This window comes from Camellia sinensis, chromosome 10 (genome assembly GCF_055761805.1).
Source record: "Camellia sinensis isolate YWXY chromosome 10, ASM5576180v1, whole genome shotgun sequence".
NCBI classification, from domain to species: domain Eukaryota; kingdom Viridiplantae; phylum Streptophyta; class Magnoliopsida; order Ericales; family Theaceae; genus Camellia; species Camellia sinensis.
In genome coordinates, this window is record NC_138970.1 from 166,071,252 (window position 1) to 166,089,156 (window position 17,905).

Consider the following 17,905-nt stretch of genomic DNA (forward strand, 5'->3'; position numbering starts at 1 on the left):
GGGATGACTGTGAAGTTCATTAAGTGAAAATAAGATAAAATATAGGCTGCAAAGTTCCAATCGTGTTTACATATCAGGTGACCATTTTATTATTTCGGTGAAAAAAACAACGATAGTTTTGCAGGTCAAAGTGAGTTGGACGGTTGTGTATTTACTTGCACTCTATTTCATAGTTGTTTATGAAGAATATTACTTTAAAACAAAGAAAATTTAAGCATTTAATTTCATTTATAATTTTTTGAAAACACCAATTTGTACTTAAATCGTCAATTCCAAGTGGCTACTTACTGTATTAAAAAAGTAAGTGTAGACACCCCATTTTTGACCGACCTTGAGACTCAGACGTCACCAGTTGAGCGCTTGGTGATATTGCATATTGTGCTCGTTCAGAAGTTTCAGAGTCTTGGCTGCGAGCCTTGCCTCCGAACTTCTAGACCCTTTCATGTTTTGCCTCGGTTTGCGAACCAGGCTCAGTTTTCTCTGTTTTCTCTTCGCGAAGGGAGGGAGAGGTCTCGTAGATCATCTCTCAGTGGCTGTAGGCTACGTTTCGTGGTCGTAGGCCATTTTTTCCGTTTGGAGTCCGGTTTCCAGTTTTTCAGAGCCGTTGTCCGTGTGCCTCGGTTCGGGACCGCTTAACCACCTCCATTTGCTTCGATTTTTGGCATACTTCTTATTTGCTCCCTTTTGAGGGACACTGTGGTCCGAGAGACCGACTTCGTGGTCGAACACCACTCCCAGTGCTTAACAGCCCGTTTTCGGGGCCCCGAGCTGCGCGTTTCGGCCCCCGAACCTTCATTCTGCATCGGTTTTGGTTCATTTTTGGCGGGGACCTCTGTTTCATTGGTAAGAAGGCCGTAGAAGGGTGGGAGGCCAGTAATTGTTCTGTCAGCCAACTTTATCCCTTCATCGCCCTCCGTCGCCCGATATTCCTCACTTCAGAGCCAATGTTGAACACCCTTGGACCATTTTCTTGAACCCTAAACCCCATATTTGTGATGTACACATCTGGGAGGCCACCAATATTTGGTGGCCGGCCAGTAATCCTTTCTGACCCTTTTGAACCCCTTTGAAAATTGGGTTGTTCTCTCTCCTGGTTCATTTTTTCCAGTATTCAACCACAGGGTTGTGTTGTGCACACATCAGAGGCCCTTTTTCTGTGGTGGCCGGCCATTAATCACACTTGACCCTTTTAAACCTTGGCCGGCCGGCCATAGGAAGTAGCCGGCCGGCCGGCCACCTGCAACCTAGATAACTGGCCGGCCAGTTTCCTTACATCATCTACAGTGCAGATATGCATTTGTTTTCCCCCCAGATTCTGTATCTGGGGGGCTGCTTTTTGGAGGGAAACTTGGTTGGTTTTCCCTCCATTTTTCCCCCCTTCCCCCCCCTTTTTGCCTTTATAACAGAGGCTCCAGCCCTATCATTAGGATTGGAAAATTTTTCCTCAAGCCCTTGGCATTATATCTCTCTCCCTCTCTATTCCAAGCTCAAAACCTTCCATGTCCTATACCCCTTTTCATACCACCACCAATCCTCACCCTTCCATCTTCCATTCCAGCAGCTGGAGGTTGTTCTTCAAGGCCTAGGAGTGCTGCAACTCAAGCCAAAGAGCTGCCAAAAACAAGTCTTCAAGGGTAAGCTCCATTTCCCCCTTTTTGGTCCATATTTTGTTCAATACATAAGTCATACTTGCTTGCTGTTTTGGACTCCGACCCTAACTGGAGTTAGGCTTATTTTGAGCTCCTTTTCACTTTTGTTTGAGGGCCTCTCACTGTTTGAGGCCTCTTTGTTGCACTTGCTTCATTATCCCTATTGTATGCATATTCCTTGTGTAGTATTTTTGGCCTACGTGTAGACTGTTTTGAGGCATGTCATAAACTTTAAAGTTTCTTATTTTGAGCCCTTCTTCAACATTGTTGAAGGGCTCATCACTGTTTGTGGCCTCCATTTGATACTTGCCTTTATATCTCTCTTTTGGCCATATTTTTGCATGATTTGTTAGCCTCTTTTGCTTCTGTTTTTGGGCTGTGGTCCGAATTACAAATGGCCTTATTTTGGCCCCCTCTCCATGTTTCATTAAGGTTCTTTTATGGTTTGAGGCATCCTTTATACACTTTGTGTTATATCTCTCTTTTTGGCCTCATTTCGCATAGTATCTTAGGCTTGCATGCATACTGTTTTGGGTCCGGCCATAAACTGTAAAGTGCAATATTTTTGGCCCCTCTTCAACATTGTTGAAGGGCCCCTTTGTGTTTGAGTCCAGAAACCACCACTTGCTTCTTTGCTCCTCTTTTGGCCCATTTCTTGCATGAGAGCTTAGCCATACCTGTGCTGGTTTTTATGGTTTTCCATGAACTGTAAAAGGTCATATTTTGGGCCCCTCTTCAACATTTTTGAAGGGCCCTCATCTGTTTGGGGTCAGCAGCTGTGAGTTGCTTCTTTATCTCACATTTAGGGCCATTTTTGCATGCTAGTTTTGCCCTATTTGTGTTTGCTGTTTGGCCTCTCTTAGAACTGAAAACATGCTTGTTTTGGGCTGCCTTGAATCTTTCTTCACATGTCATGAGCAAATAATGCATGCTTGATGTAGCTACAAGTCATTTCATGTGCTTAATCTTGCATTTCGGGACCATTTCATGCATCGGGTGCCATATTCCTATGATTCGGGGCTATTTTGGGTCATGTTTTGCTGCTGAAACTTGCATGTTTGTATGCCATATTCCATGCATTGCCATGTCTCGATAGAGTGGCATTTTGCGCCTTAGGGTCGGTCCTCGGTTTGCGTGCATGTGTGCACGCATTCCGAGTTGTCTCATTTTCATCTCATGGCCTCTTATGCGAGTGTGGCTGAGGTCCACTTGTGTTAGTGTAAGTCCATTGTGCATTGTGCATGCCATTTTATTTCATAGCATTGCGTATGCTAGGATGTATGATTACCGCATCGTGTATGCCATTTCATAGCATTGTGTATGCTAGGTTGTATCTTAGTTGCATTTCATGCATGTCATGCATATTGCATCGTGCTTGGGATAGGGGTTAGTCCGAGCATGGGAAATGAGATACGTTTCGTACTCCGAGTGACGGAACGTGTCTCAATTCCCCAGTCACCGACACTCCGGATTATCCATGATGGAGTTAGGTCTTGTTGTGTTTATATGTGCATTCATTCTATATTGAGTTGCACAATTCGACCCCTCGGCCATCATGCATCGAGATGCGTGATTGGTGACACGAGGATCGAGGCATGCATACATCTGTGAAAATACATTGCTATGCCCCTCTCTTGCTCTCTGTTGCAGCAAATCAAGAATCAGCAGTCTCCCGAAGCTTGGCGCGCTTCCCAAAAATCATTGCAAAATAGAGGCTAATTGGGGCATCCCAGTGGATTTCCGCGCAAGGCAGCCCAGACATGCATCATCCATCATCGGAAGAAGAGTCAAGGCAGTCCCTGGCTTGCATGCCAGTTTATTATTTTTCTTAGTTAATTTGTAAATTAATTAGGAATTTGTATATATTCGGACTGTATTATTTGGACTGTAATTATTTGGACTGTACTATTTATTCGGACCCTCTGTGCGAGGGCATAATTGTAATAAGTGTGGGTGTGTGTGTTGTATGTCTTCCAACCCCACGTCTTTCTTTCCTTTTATTTACCTGCTTATGATGGTTAGATTAGGGCATGTTTCAATTAGCATACAGTATGATAGCATGTTTGCATTCATTCATCTATTTTGCATGCACCGGGCTCGGCACATCATACTAACTGCATTGTACTTTCAATTCCAAATTGAATACATGTTAGCTGTAGCATTTCATATGCCATGTTTAGAATAGCCGAGCCTGCTATAGTTGCATCTTGCATGTGTTGCATTAGGCACTTCTGTATAATTAGGATCATGCATGGATTTCTAATGAGCTTCTGTTTTGGTTTGGAGTACTCGGTAAGTTTTATGCTTTAGCGTCCTTGCATGCGTGTGAGTGACTGCCATGAATAGCATGCTTACCATGAGGCCATTTGCTTATGCGATATAACTGCCTGAATGCCTGTGGGTGAAGGTTGGGTTATTTGAATTGGAACAATTCATCAAATGTGTGTTTTAAGCCCACTAGATAGTGGCAAAACCATCTTTTCTTAAGCCCACCTGAGGGTGGCAAAATCTGCATTTTAAGCCTACTTGCGAGTAGCAAACCATCTTTCAAAAACAAACATGAAATGTTTTGTTCCAATTCAGGCGACCCAGTCTATACTTGTATGCTGTGCGCATCACATAGTAAATCTAGGCTAATAACTGGAATAAGAACACATAATGTTTTCAAAAATAGATATCATGGTTAGTAGAGGCCGATCTTTGATCGGGCGAGCGGGGGTGCTCACGAAGTGACCTTCTCCAATCGTACCCAAGTTCCCGAGCCGAGGCAACTTTGGTGATGACGGACACGTGGCCTTAGGCGAACGAGTCAGGGTTTCCTAAATTTCCCCAAAATAAAATATTTAGGTGGCGACTCTGTATCTGGCAAAGCAGTCCATGTTTGGCACTTCTTTCAAAAATCTGTTTTCTCAAAACGATTTGCCGGATTTGGACTCTTTGGTTCAGACTTAGAACCGTGACAAGTTTTAGAGTCCTGAGCTGTAGTGACCCCAATATCGAACGAAACGGGAGCTCGTCTCTCCCGGGGCGTTCTGGGACGTCTACAGTAAGCATGAAAAAATAGTTTCATATGGCGATGTGACAACTCACTGCATGTTGTTTTAATTGACAACTCACTGCTCGAATATGAAGGGATTGCATTGTCATCCTCTGGCCTACAATTATGATTTTATCTGACAACCACGTCCGTGACTACATCACAGGCACACAAAGTCACGGGTACTCAGGATTGCATGAAATGAATAACATAAAATAATATCACGGGTATCACTTCTTCCATAGTGCCCAAGCATGCATTATCGTCACTAGATCATCTCTAGTTAAACCTCAGTATGATGACTATAAATAGCGACACCCCCAGTATGATGTTTGTTCAAGTCATAACAATAGTAATATATCTACAATTACTATTATTATTTGTTTGTTTATTTTATGTACAATGTCTTCAAGAGGTGCAGAAAGTTCACGCCGGCAAAGAAATCTGAAAGTGTGGCTGCTACCTCCATTTACTTATGACTACAAGAGCGAAAAGTACTCGAGTCCGAAGGATTATTATGCTAGTATCCGAGTAGAATGGGCGTTCAGGGTAACGGAGCAAGAAGGATTGTTTAATAATCTACATAACTTTGGGGCACCGGTACCTCATCGTCGTTCATTGACCATGGCTAGACGAAATGTGAGTGACTATGAAAAAACAGTTAGCAAAATTAAGAAGGAGAACAACAGAATGTTGATGTGGAGATGTCGACATTTCATGCTTTAGCTAGCCACCGAAATGGCAGAAGCAAGCAACAGAGATTTGAAAGTGATTGAGCGAAATAATGTCTTAAATAATGAAAAATATCTCTCTGACTACTACATGTCAGATGAGGAATGAGAAATCAAACACCTTTATCTTTCATATATGTTTGTATGTTGTCTCATATCTTCATTACTGGAGTGTAAGACAATGTTGTTGTTCATCTAACGTACGGATGTATTTCAAGTATTTGTTTTATGAATATGAAGTTTATGAAATAACTACATTTATAACTGCACATTTATTAGTTCATGACTTTCTTTACTGAATTGCAATGAGTTAATGAATGTTCTGGATTAATGAATGGATTAATGTATGTTGAATTATGTGAATACTTAAAACACATAAAACAAAACAGGTAGCTCAGTGAAAAGTTTCCCTTAACTGGGGCTCGTGAAATAGGGATCCTGTACGTAAAGAATTTCAATCTCCATCAGGAAAGAAGAAAGAGTTGCCTTCCAATTCCTGGAAGTCTAGTCAAAATGATGACTCTGGTAAGGAATGGGGGGTTGACAGATAACTAAACTTGGGGGGCTGGACAAACAAGCTCAAAGCCAAGTGGTTGGTCCAGTTGGGGGACTAATAAAGTTCATACAAACGAACTACTGCCTTCAACAACACATAAAACAAAACAGGTAGCTCGGTGAAAAGCTTCCCTTAACTGGGGCACGTGAAATAGGGATCCTGTACGTAAAGAATTTCAATCTCTATCAGAAAATAAGAAAGAGTCGCCTTCCAATTCCTGAAAGTCCAGTCAAAATGATGACTCTGGTAAGGAATGGGGGGTTGACAGATAACTAAACTTGGGGGGCTGGACAAACAAGCTCAAAGCCAAGTGATTGGTCCAGTTGGAGGACTAATAAAGTTCATACAAACGAACTACTGCCTTTAACAACACATAAAACAAAATAGGTAGCTCGGTGAAAAGTTTCCCTTAACTGGGGCTCGTGAAATAGGGATCATGTACGTAAAGAATTTCAATCTCCATCAGAAAAGAAGAAAGAGTCGCCTTCCAATTCCTGGAAGTCCAGTCAAAATGATGACTCTGGTAAGGAATGAGGGGTTGACAGATAACTAAACTTGGGGGGCTGGACAAACAAGCTCAAAGCCAAGTGGTTGGTCCAGTTGGGGAACTAAATTTAAAACACAATTGGTTTTACTTGATTTGCTTGTCAAAATCACTATTTACAATTAATTATACACAAACAGATTGTTTTCTGCGCCTTTTTCAAGAAATTGACGATTCTGTTAGTATAGACTAGCAATCAACGCAAGGCCAAAAATGTAGGAAACTTGACTTGTACCCAAATGACAACAAATAATTCACATAGTCATACTTTTCAATGAAATACACGAACGTTTGGTCGTAATAATGAATGATGCATAGCTAAGTGAAACACAACATTGCCTACATAAGCTTCATTTTTTATTACAGTCTTAATTCAGAAAGTCACATGGCAACAGTGAATTCACTGATTTACCTTACAGTGAGCATGCCATTATTTTGTCCGTATATGCAGATGGATTATCAAGTCATGTGACTTGGTGCACACGCTTTGATTTTCTCTATTTTTTGCTCGATTTTTTTATTACAGTGACAACTCATTTCTTATTAATATATGTGGGATTCTCAATTCAGAAAGTCACATGACAACAATGAATTCACTGATTTACCTTACAGTGAGCATGCCCTTATTTTCTCGGTATATGTAGATGGATTGTCAAGTCATGTGACTTGGTGTATAGACTTTGGTTTTCTCGATTTTTTGCTCGATTTTTTTATTACAGTGACAACTCAACACCAATTTGATATATGTGGGATTCTCAGTTCATAAAGTCATATGGCAACAGTGCATTCACTGATTTACCTTACAGTGAGCATGCCCTTATTTTCTCGGTATATGCAAATGGATTGTCAAGTCATATGACTTGGTGCACAGGCTTTGGTTTTCTCGATTTTTTTATTACAGTAACAACTCATCTCTTATTGATATATGTGGGTTTCTCAATTCATAAAGTCACATAGCAACAGTGAATTCACTGATTTGCCTTACAGTGAACATGCCCTTATTTTGTCAGTATATGCAGATGGATTGTCAAGTCATGTGACTTGGTGCAGAAGCTTTGGTTCTATCGATTTTTTGCTCAATTTTTTTATTACAATGATTCTCAATTCAGAAAGTCACATGCCAACAGTGAATTAACTTATTTACCTTACAGTGAGCATGCCATTACTTTGTCAGTATATGCAGATGGATTGTCAAGTCACGTGACTTGGTACACAGTATTTGCTTTTCTCTGTTTTTTCATTCTAGTGACAACTCATACCTTGTTCGTATATGTGGGATTGTTACGCAAGGGCATCTTTCTAAAGCTGTTCATAACCAACTATTTAAACAACTAAAGGTGAAGAGACAACCTTACAACTCATTTCGCCTTACGAAATTATCATTCATTTGTTTTAAAAAATTAGCATGGCTACATGGTTCATGGGAGGGAGTGGGAATCGCAGAGGTGGTAGGAACTTGCAAAGGGGTGACAGTTCATGAGGAGGAGGGGGAAGGGGAAGTAGCGATGCTGAAGATGAAACACCATTTACTTTGTTAGATGCCTCTTGTGCTTATCATGATAGGTTTGGAAAACGACATTTTGTCATGCCCAAGTACTATCGAGATCCATGTGGTTTGGTGGAGGATCCATTAGATAATCAAACAGGATATGGTTTAGCAAACGCTAGGCTTCTGAAGTGGCCCGCACTATTTATAGAGCGAGTGCAAATGGAAAGATTATGTCGGGAAAATCGACTGAAGGTGCCAAAAGCACGTTCTGTTGAGATCCAAAAGGAAGATCCTGATAATGTTGATCGACTATGTGAAAGACTACAACGTGAGATTTCTCAAATGCGTCGTAAGTTAGCCCGCGATATGCAGCTATACATAGTTAAGAAGGATGCCCAGAAGAACAGAACAGAACCAAATGTTGCGGCTATCAAGGGTATCATGGAGGATCCTGAGCTTGTCTCTAACGCTGAGCTTTCGGATTATTCAGACTCTAAGCCACCTACCGATTTAAGCGCGAATTAGGTGTTAATGTCTACACTTCGGCAATATTAGGTCATGCATTAATATGTAATGTCAGTGTTAGGCTAAGTGTTTCCGTAATGAGTTTGTCAGATTGTCTGGCTAATAGTTGTCTGTCTAACTGTTATGTTTATGTATGTATTGTGTGTTCAGTTCATGGTGTCCAGAATGTATTGTTGTCGGAGACTTATGTCTGTGCTATCTATGTATTTTTTGTGGGAGACTTATGCGTTTTTTCCTCAAGGTTTTCTGAATTACATTATCACCTTCTAACCCAAAACAAAGACAACAGAAAAAAAAAATTATTTAAATGAAAACGGCTTTAGTAAAGCCAAAACAAATTTCTGAATAACACCTTCTAACCCAAAATAAAGACAAGAGAAAAAAATAAAAAATAAAAAACTTTACATGAAAACGGCTTTAGTAAAGCGAAAAGAAATTTCTGAATTACATTATCACCTTCTAACCCAAAACAAAGACAAAAGAAAATATATATATATATATATATATATATATTTAAATGAAAACGGCTTTATTAAAACCCGAACAAATTACTGAATAACACATTCTAACCCAAAACAAAGAGAAAATAAAATAAAATTTACATCAAAATGGCTTTACTAAAACTCAAAAAATTTATGAATTACATTATCACCTTCTAACCCAAAACAAACACAAGAAAAAACAAAATAAATTTACTTTAGTAAAGCCAAAAAAAAATTCTGAATTACACTTTCTAACCCAAAATAAAGACAAAAGAAAAGAAAAAAAAAATTAACATGAGAACGGTTTTAGTAAAACAATTTTAACCCAAAAAATTATTCTGAAATACATTATCACCAAAACAATGACAACAGAAACAAAAAAAAAAAAAACCAAAAAAAAATTTTTTTCTTCTTCAGAGTTCAGTTAAACAGAAACTAAATAATTTGTGTAGTTTATGTAAAAAGCGTGGTTCACAAACACGCTTTCGCAACAAAAAAATTTTTGCCAAAAAACGTGATTCATAACCACGTTTTCAGAAGAAAAAAAATTTAAGCTAAAAGCATGGTTCATAACCACGATTTCAGAAGAAAAATTTTTCTGGTTAAAAGCGTGGTTCACAACCGCGCTTTCAGAAGAAAAAAAATTTAAGTTAAAAGCGCGGTTCAGAAAAGCGATTTCAGAAGAAAAAAAATTAATTAAAAGCGCCTTTTGTAACCGCGCTTTATTAATTAAAACCGCGTTTTGTAACCACGCTTTTAAGACTTTCCAATTTTTACGCGGGACAGGTACACAAACGTTGAAAGCGTGGTTGTGAACCACATTTTAGCCTATTTTGGGAAATCTTTCAAAACTAGGTTTAGTTTGGGAATTGATTTGATAATTTGGCTTATTTAGGAAAATGGCCCCGAGGTTTAGGCTTCGTTTGTTTGTGGGATTATTGAATATTAAAAGTTGACAGATCGTATTTGTTTATATAGCAGTGTCATGGTATTAATTTGTTAGCAACCCTAGGATTTTGTTATTTTTCTAGTTACTTACGTGTAAGTCTTAATAAGTGAATGTTTAATAAATTTTATAGAAAAAATTTGTCATAAAAAATATTACTAATTGTAAGTTTTAGTAATAATTTATAAAAAATCAAAAAATATACTTATTTAAATTATCTCAAACCAACCTTTAGTCTCCTAATTGAATAGTATTTCCAATAGTAGTCTAGTAGATCCCGCCTGCTTAATACCACGAGACAATTACTTTTTGACATAAAATATAATTCTTGCGAAGTCCACGAGTTTAATAATCCAATCCTATAGGTCATGGATTGAAAACAAACAGCAGACTAGGGTTTTTGAATGGTTTTTTTTTTTTTGAAATTGTTAATTTCGGATAAAATTCATTAAGTGCCTCTGTGGGCCTGGCGTGGGAAGCAACCAATGGGCCTGGCGTGAGTAGCTTGATTTGGGCTCAGCAGATTTATTTTATTTTGTTTATGGGTCTAGAAGATTGGTCCATGACCTGAATGTGGAGGGACCTCCATTTCTGGTACCATCATTGGCCTGTACATGATAATACGGCTCAAACTGTATACAATATTAGCAAGTTAAGACTGGTCATTTTTAAAACGATATGATATTTGATATAACTTGTTCCTATAATTTTTAAATGGATCAAGTCATTATCAAACCTATATAACAGGAATTTGATGTAAATAACCTGTTGCACATTTAAATATCATTTATATTAATGGATCTCATGACATTTTTGAATTATTTATGTAACTCCATCCAACTAAATTAGAAAGTATTTAAAATAGGACTTTGAGACTAATATAGATTTTAGGTTTTCATGAATGTTGGATTCAATCAAGTAATATATATATATATATACTTTCTTTTTACATTTAAAAAATGGAATTGAATCAAAATCAAATATTTTTATGAATAATTTCATCTAGTAAAATTGCTTCCATGAATACGAACTTTTATAAACTTCTGACATGACACGTTACCATTATACAAACTGTTTGACACAAATACAACCAACACAACATTTTTGTTTTTTTTTTTTTTTCCTTTTTTTTTTTTTTTGGAGTGGTGTCAATAGTTTTATTCATTGTCTCTCAAAAGTCAACAAAAAACAATTTTCACTATTTCAAACAATAAAAAAACAAGTAGGGATATCACATGAATTTTCCCCAGGACTCTAATATAGTATTTTACAGAACCAATGGTCCGTCCTCGTTAGAGAAGGTTAATAAAAATAAAAATGTTTCAAACCTTTAAAACAAATTCTCCAATTAGACTCACAATGATATGATATGATATAGATATTAATTTTTATCGCATATTAAATTATATAGGACTCAACTATATTATCACATCATTATAAATGAATTTCGTGAACGTAAATTATAACTATCTAGCCTTTCGTTGGAATTGGGCTTATTGGGCTCCAAAGATGCTCTTTGGATTTCATGTCAATAGTCAAGACAACCCTCTCTTCTGGATTTGTGCCTTTTTCCCTTTTTGTTACCTAATTTTTCTGTTTGCTTCTCTGTAATTTTATTTTATTTTTTTGGGTGCAGTAACATTATTAATATGAAAAACAATCATTAGTCGACTCAAACATTGAGAAGTCGTTTTATTTTATTTTTCTTTTATTTTTTTGAAGTCCAATAATCATGTATCCAAAGGAACTTTGGGCAACATTGAAGTGTGAACTCTGTATCAATTTCATCATCAATTGTGTCAAAAGGTTAGATTATTGAAAATGGTGATAATTTCATTATTTTTAATCTCAACCCACAGGGGTTAAATTATGAGAGAGGGATTTGAGATTTGAATACAAAATGCATTATTTATTCTAATATAATTTTTAAGTTAATAATCGTTCAAAAAACTTAAATTATTAGGGAACAACTTCATTATTTATTTTCTCAACATTAATCAACTTTGACCTATGTAGTCCTCTGTCTTCGTCTCTCTATTTTCTTATATCAAGTTGTCTCCCAACCACACAATTAATTTTATTGAGTTTCATTATATAATAGAGAGTTTAGTGACCCAACACAAAGATGTAATGTATCCAAAATAGAATATTTAAAAAGTATTTGGAATTTGAATTTTACATTATGTTTGAATTGATAATTGATAGTTTTTATGAGAAAATAAAAGAAATAGTGAGAAGGAAAAAAAAAAAACTCTATCACTTGTTTGGATGTTTAGGAGATGCTACTATATACATTTTTAAAAAGATGTATATGATATGCCCTTATAACAACATTACAAAATTTTATAACATAAACCATAAAACGACATTACTTTTTTCACTACAAAAAGTATAATATTTCACTCACCACAAAAAGTAGAACTTTTACTATAGAGTTTACATCGTAAATTTGCAATATGTTACTTTTAGTAGAAATTGATATAACACACTACAAATATTTGTAATTTGTGGTTTTGTTTTTTTTTTTTTTTGGTTAAAATATAAGATAAAAAAAATTTAAAGTGTTTATTTTTGTAATTTTTACAAAAAATAAAGAGAAGAGGAAGAAATTTTTTTCTTTTTTTATATGATTTTTTAGCTTCTTAACATTTTTAATGACTTGTTAATTATAACTAATTAGCCTATTGCCAACTATCCCAAAATATTATAATTTTTAACTAAGTACCATTTGTGGAGTATTACATCATAGATTTCCCATTTTCCTTGCCCAGATTAAAAATCGCAATCATTTTTTTTTCTTTTCTCATATGTTATACAAATTTAAACTTTATATAATTTGAATTATACTCAAAATAAATTTAATTAGTACATTTTAAATTTTGGTTTTTTTTTTTCTTCCTGAATATAACATTGATGGGATCCAATGTGATTGATGAGGAGGATATTTCTTGAACAAGAAATGATTTTGGGATGCATATAGCATCCACGTATGCCTTCACCAAAAAAGAGCTACCAGGTGTACAAACCCTTTGGCAGTTTTGCACTCAATACCACCACCAATATTAGCATAGCTGTAGAACCATATGAAAAAGCAATATATATCACAGCTAAGAGTGAAACCCACATGCATTTGAGCTTATTTGGGTAATAAGAGCATCTCCAACCATGCTCTCTAAAATGCCTCTTCAAAGTATACAAAAAATTACCTTCTTTATTTTGCCTAACTAGTTTAGTTAGTGTACACTCCAACCATACTCTTTATTTTAGCTAACCATTCAAACTAACTTAACTAATTTTTAAAAGAAAACTATAATAAACATTAATAAATAAATAAATAAATAATCTTTTTATAACATTCTGTATATATTGACGTGGCATTTGTAAATATTTATTTATTTAATATATATAATTAAATTATTTATAAAAAAAATATTTTCAAACAATCATATTATCTCAACAGTCATATTTTCAAACGGTAATATTCTCTCAACGGTCATATTTTCAAACGGTAATATTCTCTCAACGGTCATATTTTCAAACGGTAATATTCTCTAACGGTAATATTCTGTAACGGACATATTCCTAACGGTCATATATTTTTGTTTATAAAAAAGATTTGCTCTTTCATTTTTACCAATTTGAACTATATTTCTCAACTTGAATTCAAAGTCAAAGCACTAAAATCCAACAAGAATTCAAACCAGCAAAATTCAAAGCACTGTCTCCATTTCATATTTCAACCAGCAAAATTTGAAACAAACCCAACTCTAAATTCAAGTCAAAGCACTAAAATTCTGAATATCAAAAACATATGTGCCGGCAAACCCAAAAATAAAATCCAGTCAAACTTAAATTAAATAAAAACATAGCTTCAAAGCTAAATAAAAATAATTAATTCCCTTTTTCAAGGATTTGCATCTGGCGTTGGCGAATATATTGTGCTTGCAATGGAGGCATAATGCTCGTATCCATTGACATGATTCTCTCTTCCTCTCTCCTTTCCTCCAATGCAAGCCTTCGTTCCTCTCTCTTTTCCTCATTTTCAATCCTCCGTTCCTCTTGAAGATAAGATTTCTCAAATATCTCTATTTTCTTCTCATTTGTTATGTCATTCTTTACCTTTATCTCTTCTAAGAGCTTCACAAAAGGCGACTCTGTAACATTATTTCCAAGATCTTTAGCTTTGTTTTTCTTTGCGGCCTTCCTTCCTATTGGTCTTTCCACAACATCATAGTTATCATTGTTCTCTAAGTTTACTGAATCTGGTGTACAAGGGGTTGACGTTGCCGGAGATGCATTTTTTGTGCTTTTTTGCTTCTTTGTTGTTGTATCTTCCATCCACTTTGGTTGGGATCTCAATTCATTCCAACAATGCTCAAAGGGAAAGTTCGAGTGATACAAGTCTTTGTACAATTTTTTCGCATCCTGAATCTGAAAAATAGATTAAAGAATAATCACTATCACGCAATGAATAATATATATTCATTATAGGTACAAAATTAAATTGTAGTAATACCTTGTCTTTTTCAGTCGAACCACTTCGATTTAACCGTTCAACTTGAGCAAAACATCCACAAAATTTATTTGTGGCAAGTTGAATCGTCGACCACCGATTCATTAGAGAAGTTTGAGTTCTTTCAGAATCGAAGGTTTTGTACTTGTTGTAGTTCTCCCACACTCTTAGCCAATATGCCTTTGACTTTTGCTCATTTCCTCTAATTGGATCTAAGCTAATATTAAGCCATGAAGAAATGAGCATCATGTCTTCCTCTTCGGTGAAATTCCCTTTGCGTTGTGATATCTTTGTAGTTTGAGTAATACTTTCAGGAGAGAATGATAAAGATTGACTCTCTTGTTGAGGAGATTCAGTGGTAAAATCATGGTCAACGTCAAACTCGTTCATTAGGTTGCTAAAATACGCATTTCCTTGATATTCCATCTAAATCACAATTGTTCATACCACACAAAAAGAAAAGAAAAAAAAAAAGTATCAATTCATTTCATAATGGACATAAACATCTTTCAAAGTAATTTAAAATTGGACATAATTGGACATTAATGGACAAAGCATGATACAAACCATATTTTATTCATTTCAGGGATCAACCCCGATCATAATTTTACACAAAAAAAAAAATAAATAAAAAAAAAAAAAACCAAACAAACAAACAAACACCAGCGGGATTTTTCTTCTCTACTCTGCCGCCGGTCTCTTCTTTTTGTCTCCGTCCTGGGCGGCTCTTGACGGTGTTGCCTCCGTGCTTCCTCCTCCACCGAGTACGTTCACTCCCCCATACTCCTCCACTGCAACATATGGCGGACCTCCAAATCGGAACATCACGGTGGCCTTCCGCTTCAGCTCCTTATTTTCCGCCTTTAGCACACTTATCTCTGCTCGCGCATCCTTATACATGCGTTGGAGCAGAGCCAGCTGGGAGTTTAATTGCTGCACCTCATTTGTCCTACTCTGCAGCCGGTTCGACAAATTTGTAACCGCAGTCATAGTTTCAACACAGGACCTCAATGTATACTGATTAGCTTCAATATCCGTTTGCACTGCCATTTTTTGCTCCACCGACCGCATCGGAAAGTTCAACGGAGCAAAACCAGAGGTGTTTGGTTGAGGTTCACAGGCCACCGCACCAGTTATCTCTCTTGTTGACTCGTTGAGGTCGGGAAAGAGAGTGAGCAGACCACGGGAAGAAGAGGCTATGTTCTGGGTAGCTGAACGGGAAGAAGAAGCCATGTTTTTGGGAAAGAGACGAAGAGGTTTCAACTGGTTTGTTATGCTTCCAAGCCTCAGACTTCGCTTTGGTTTATAAAGACAGAGACGACGAGGCCGACACGCGCTCTGTCAGGCACGCCTTTTGATGGCACGCCTTTTGATGGCACGCCTTTTTATGGATTGGGCACGCCTTTTGATGGCACGACTTTTGATGGCACGCCTTTTTATGGATTGGGCACGCCTTTTGAACCCTATATTGAATGCTATGGTATGAATTTATCAAGAACCCTATTTTTGGCAACATCACTTTTTAGTGCAGGTAAATCCAAATTGTGTAAGTGACAAATTAGCTGTAACAATTTGTTTGTATCATTTTGTGTCTAACCATATATATTTGTTTATCAGTTATTTCGTTTGTTGTCATGATGCTTAGAAATTGTTTAGTTCTGCTTCTGGTCAATGATAGGTTTTAAAAAGAAATAGACATACTTGGAGAATTATGCAAATAGTATTGTTATCTGCAGGTTGATGATTGAGGCAAATTTTGAGTTCAAAATCATTAACTAGTCAGTTTTGATTATACAATCTGTTTGGTACTCCAATCAATAATTTTATGTGTACTGAATTATGAATTTTAGCATATGTTGCCTTGGATTGATGTGTGAGTATTTAGCCATTTTCTGGAAAAAAATAAAATTCATTTGGTAATATAGTTGAAACAATCATAAGATAAAACAAGAACCATGTCAGTGATTGCAGAATGCCACCACAAAATAACTAGAGTGTGTTTCTTGGAAGTGTTTACGGCCATGATTTTAGCAAAATGCAGCCCTTGCAATATTGACCACACTGAGTCAAGACAGTGCTTAACCATCTTTGAATCAGTAAAACTTTTAATAAGCAATTCATCCTTGTTTTTTCTATCAACTAGAGTACATACATGATTCTAATTTATTCATATTGAAAAACAATCCAGCATATTAGTCACAGATTGAGATATAAACCAGAACCAGCAATTCATCCTTTTTTTTTTTTTTTTTTGCAGAATCAGAGACAGAATTGAAGCAACTAACTAAATCCAGTTGATGAAGAACGTAATGAACAAACTATCAAAGAAACTACAAAACCCACTACTTGAATTACATATAAAATGACAGAAACATGTAATACAATCCAAATTACAATTCAACTCATGCATCACATGGGTTCACAATTCAACTCATGCCTCCCAAATTCTAGTCTGTCTTTTCTTCGAACACCTTGAGTGCATTTCGAAAATCTACCTCATCCACCTAACCAAACGAAGATCAAGGAAGCATAAAACAAAAAATTTGCCAAGGAAAGACAATAGAAATGAAAAACAAAAAAACACATAAAAAAAGTCCTACAAAAGAATAAAATCAAGTTTCCATGAACTAAGACAAGTCCTAAACAATCATATTTTGAGAACCTAATTTATGATCGGTCTTTTCTACCTCTGTAACTTTAACCAAACGAAGATTGAGGAAGCATAAAACAAAAAAAATTAAACAGAACGAAAAAAAAAAAAATAAATTTCCATGAACAAGGGCACCAATTTCAGTACACAAACCCAATTTTTGCAAATGGATTGTCCTAAATCATGTATTCCTTTGCAGATAGATGATGGGGAAGAACAGGGAAGTGGAGAAAGAGAAAGAGAAAGAGAGCCATACCTGTGATCATCAATGGGCTGGAACAGAGATGGAACAAGCAGCGATGGAGGCCAACACAATGGCGGGAAGAGTGCTTTGCCTAGCAATGGATGCTGGCTACCTGTGGAGAGCCAAAACGAGAATTGGCAAAATGCCTCCTCAGATGCAGAGCGCGTTGGAGCTTCGAAATCTGACTTCAATAGGCAAAATGCCTAATTCTCCCCTTTTGGCTCTTGCGTTGGAGATGCTCTAAAAACACTAAAACGGTATTGTGGTTCTTTATAATCTTTATACTTGGTCGGTCTCTGTTAATAGTTTGGTACACATGTCAATGCCATGCCACTCAATTAAAAAATAAATATCGTTAGGCAGTATTTGAATTTTGAATTTTAATAAAAATTTGTAGAAGATATTAAAAAGAGAATAAAAAGTATTAAAAATTTAGTAATTTAGTATCTCGTGTCACGTGAGTCAAGTAAACCAAAAACAACAATGCTGTGATTCCAAAAAAAAAAAAGAGTTAAACTCTCTTAAATTTCACATCAATA

General features: G+C 36.3%; 1 protein-coding gene across 1 annotated transcript; it reads right to left on the reverse strand.

Moving 5' to 3' along the window:
• Positions 1-13,727: 13,727 nt before the first annotated feature.
• On the reverse strand, positions 13,728-17,616 carry LOC114266866 (glutathione S-transferase T3). Its single transcript, XM_082892788.1, has 3 exons — positions 17,379-17,616; positions 14,476-14,898; positions 13,728-14,390 (listed from the first exon to the last, which is right to left on the reverse strand). Exons 2-3 carry the CDS (start codon positions 14,896-14,898, stop codon positions 13,851-13,853), a joined length of 963 nt encoding a protein of 320 aa, XP_082748914.1. The 5' UTR covers positions 17,379-17,616; the 3' UTR covers positions 13,728-13,850.
• Positions 17,617-17,905: the final 289 nt, after the last annotated feature.

What these genes read in the sequence shown, in the direction of transcription:
- LOC114266866 (XM_082892788.1), bottom strand. Translation starts at nt 14,898, where the DNA reads ATGGAATATCAAGGAAATGCGTATTTTAGCAACCTAATGAACGAGTTT. An exon ending in GTTCGACTGAAAAAGACAAG is followed by an intron (nt 14,391 to 14,475) that starts GTATTACTACAA and finishes TCTATTTTTCAG; the next exon opens with ATTCAGGATGCGAAAAAATT.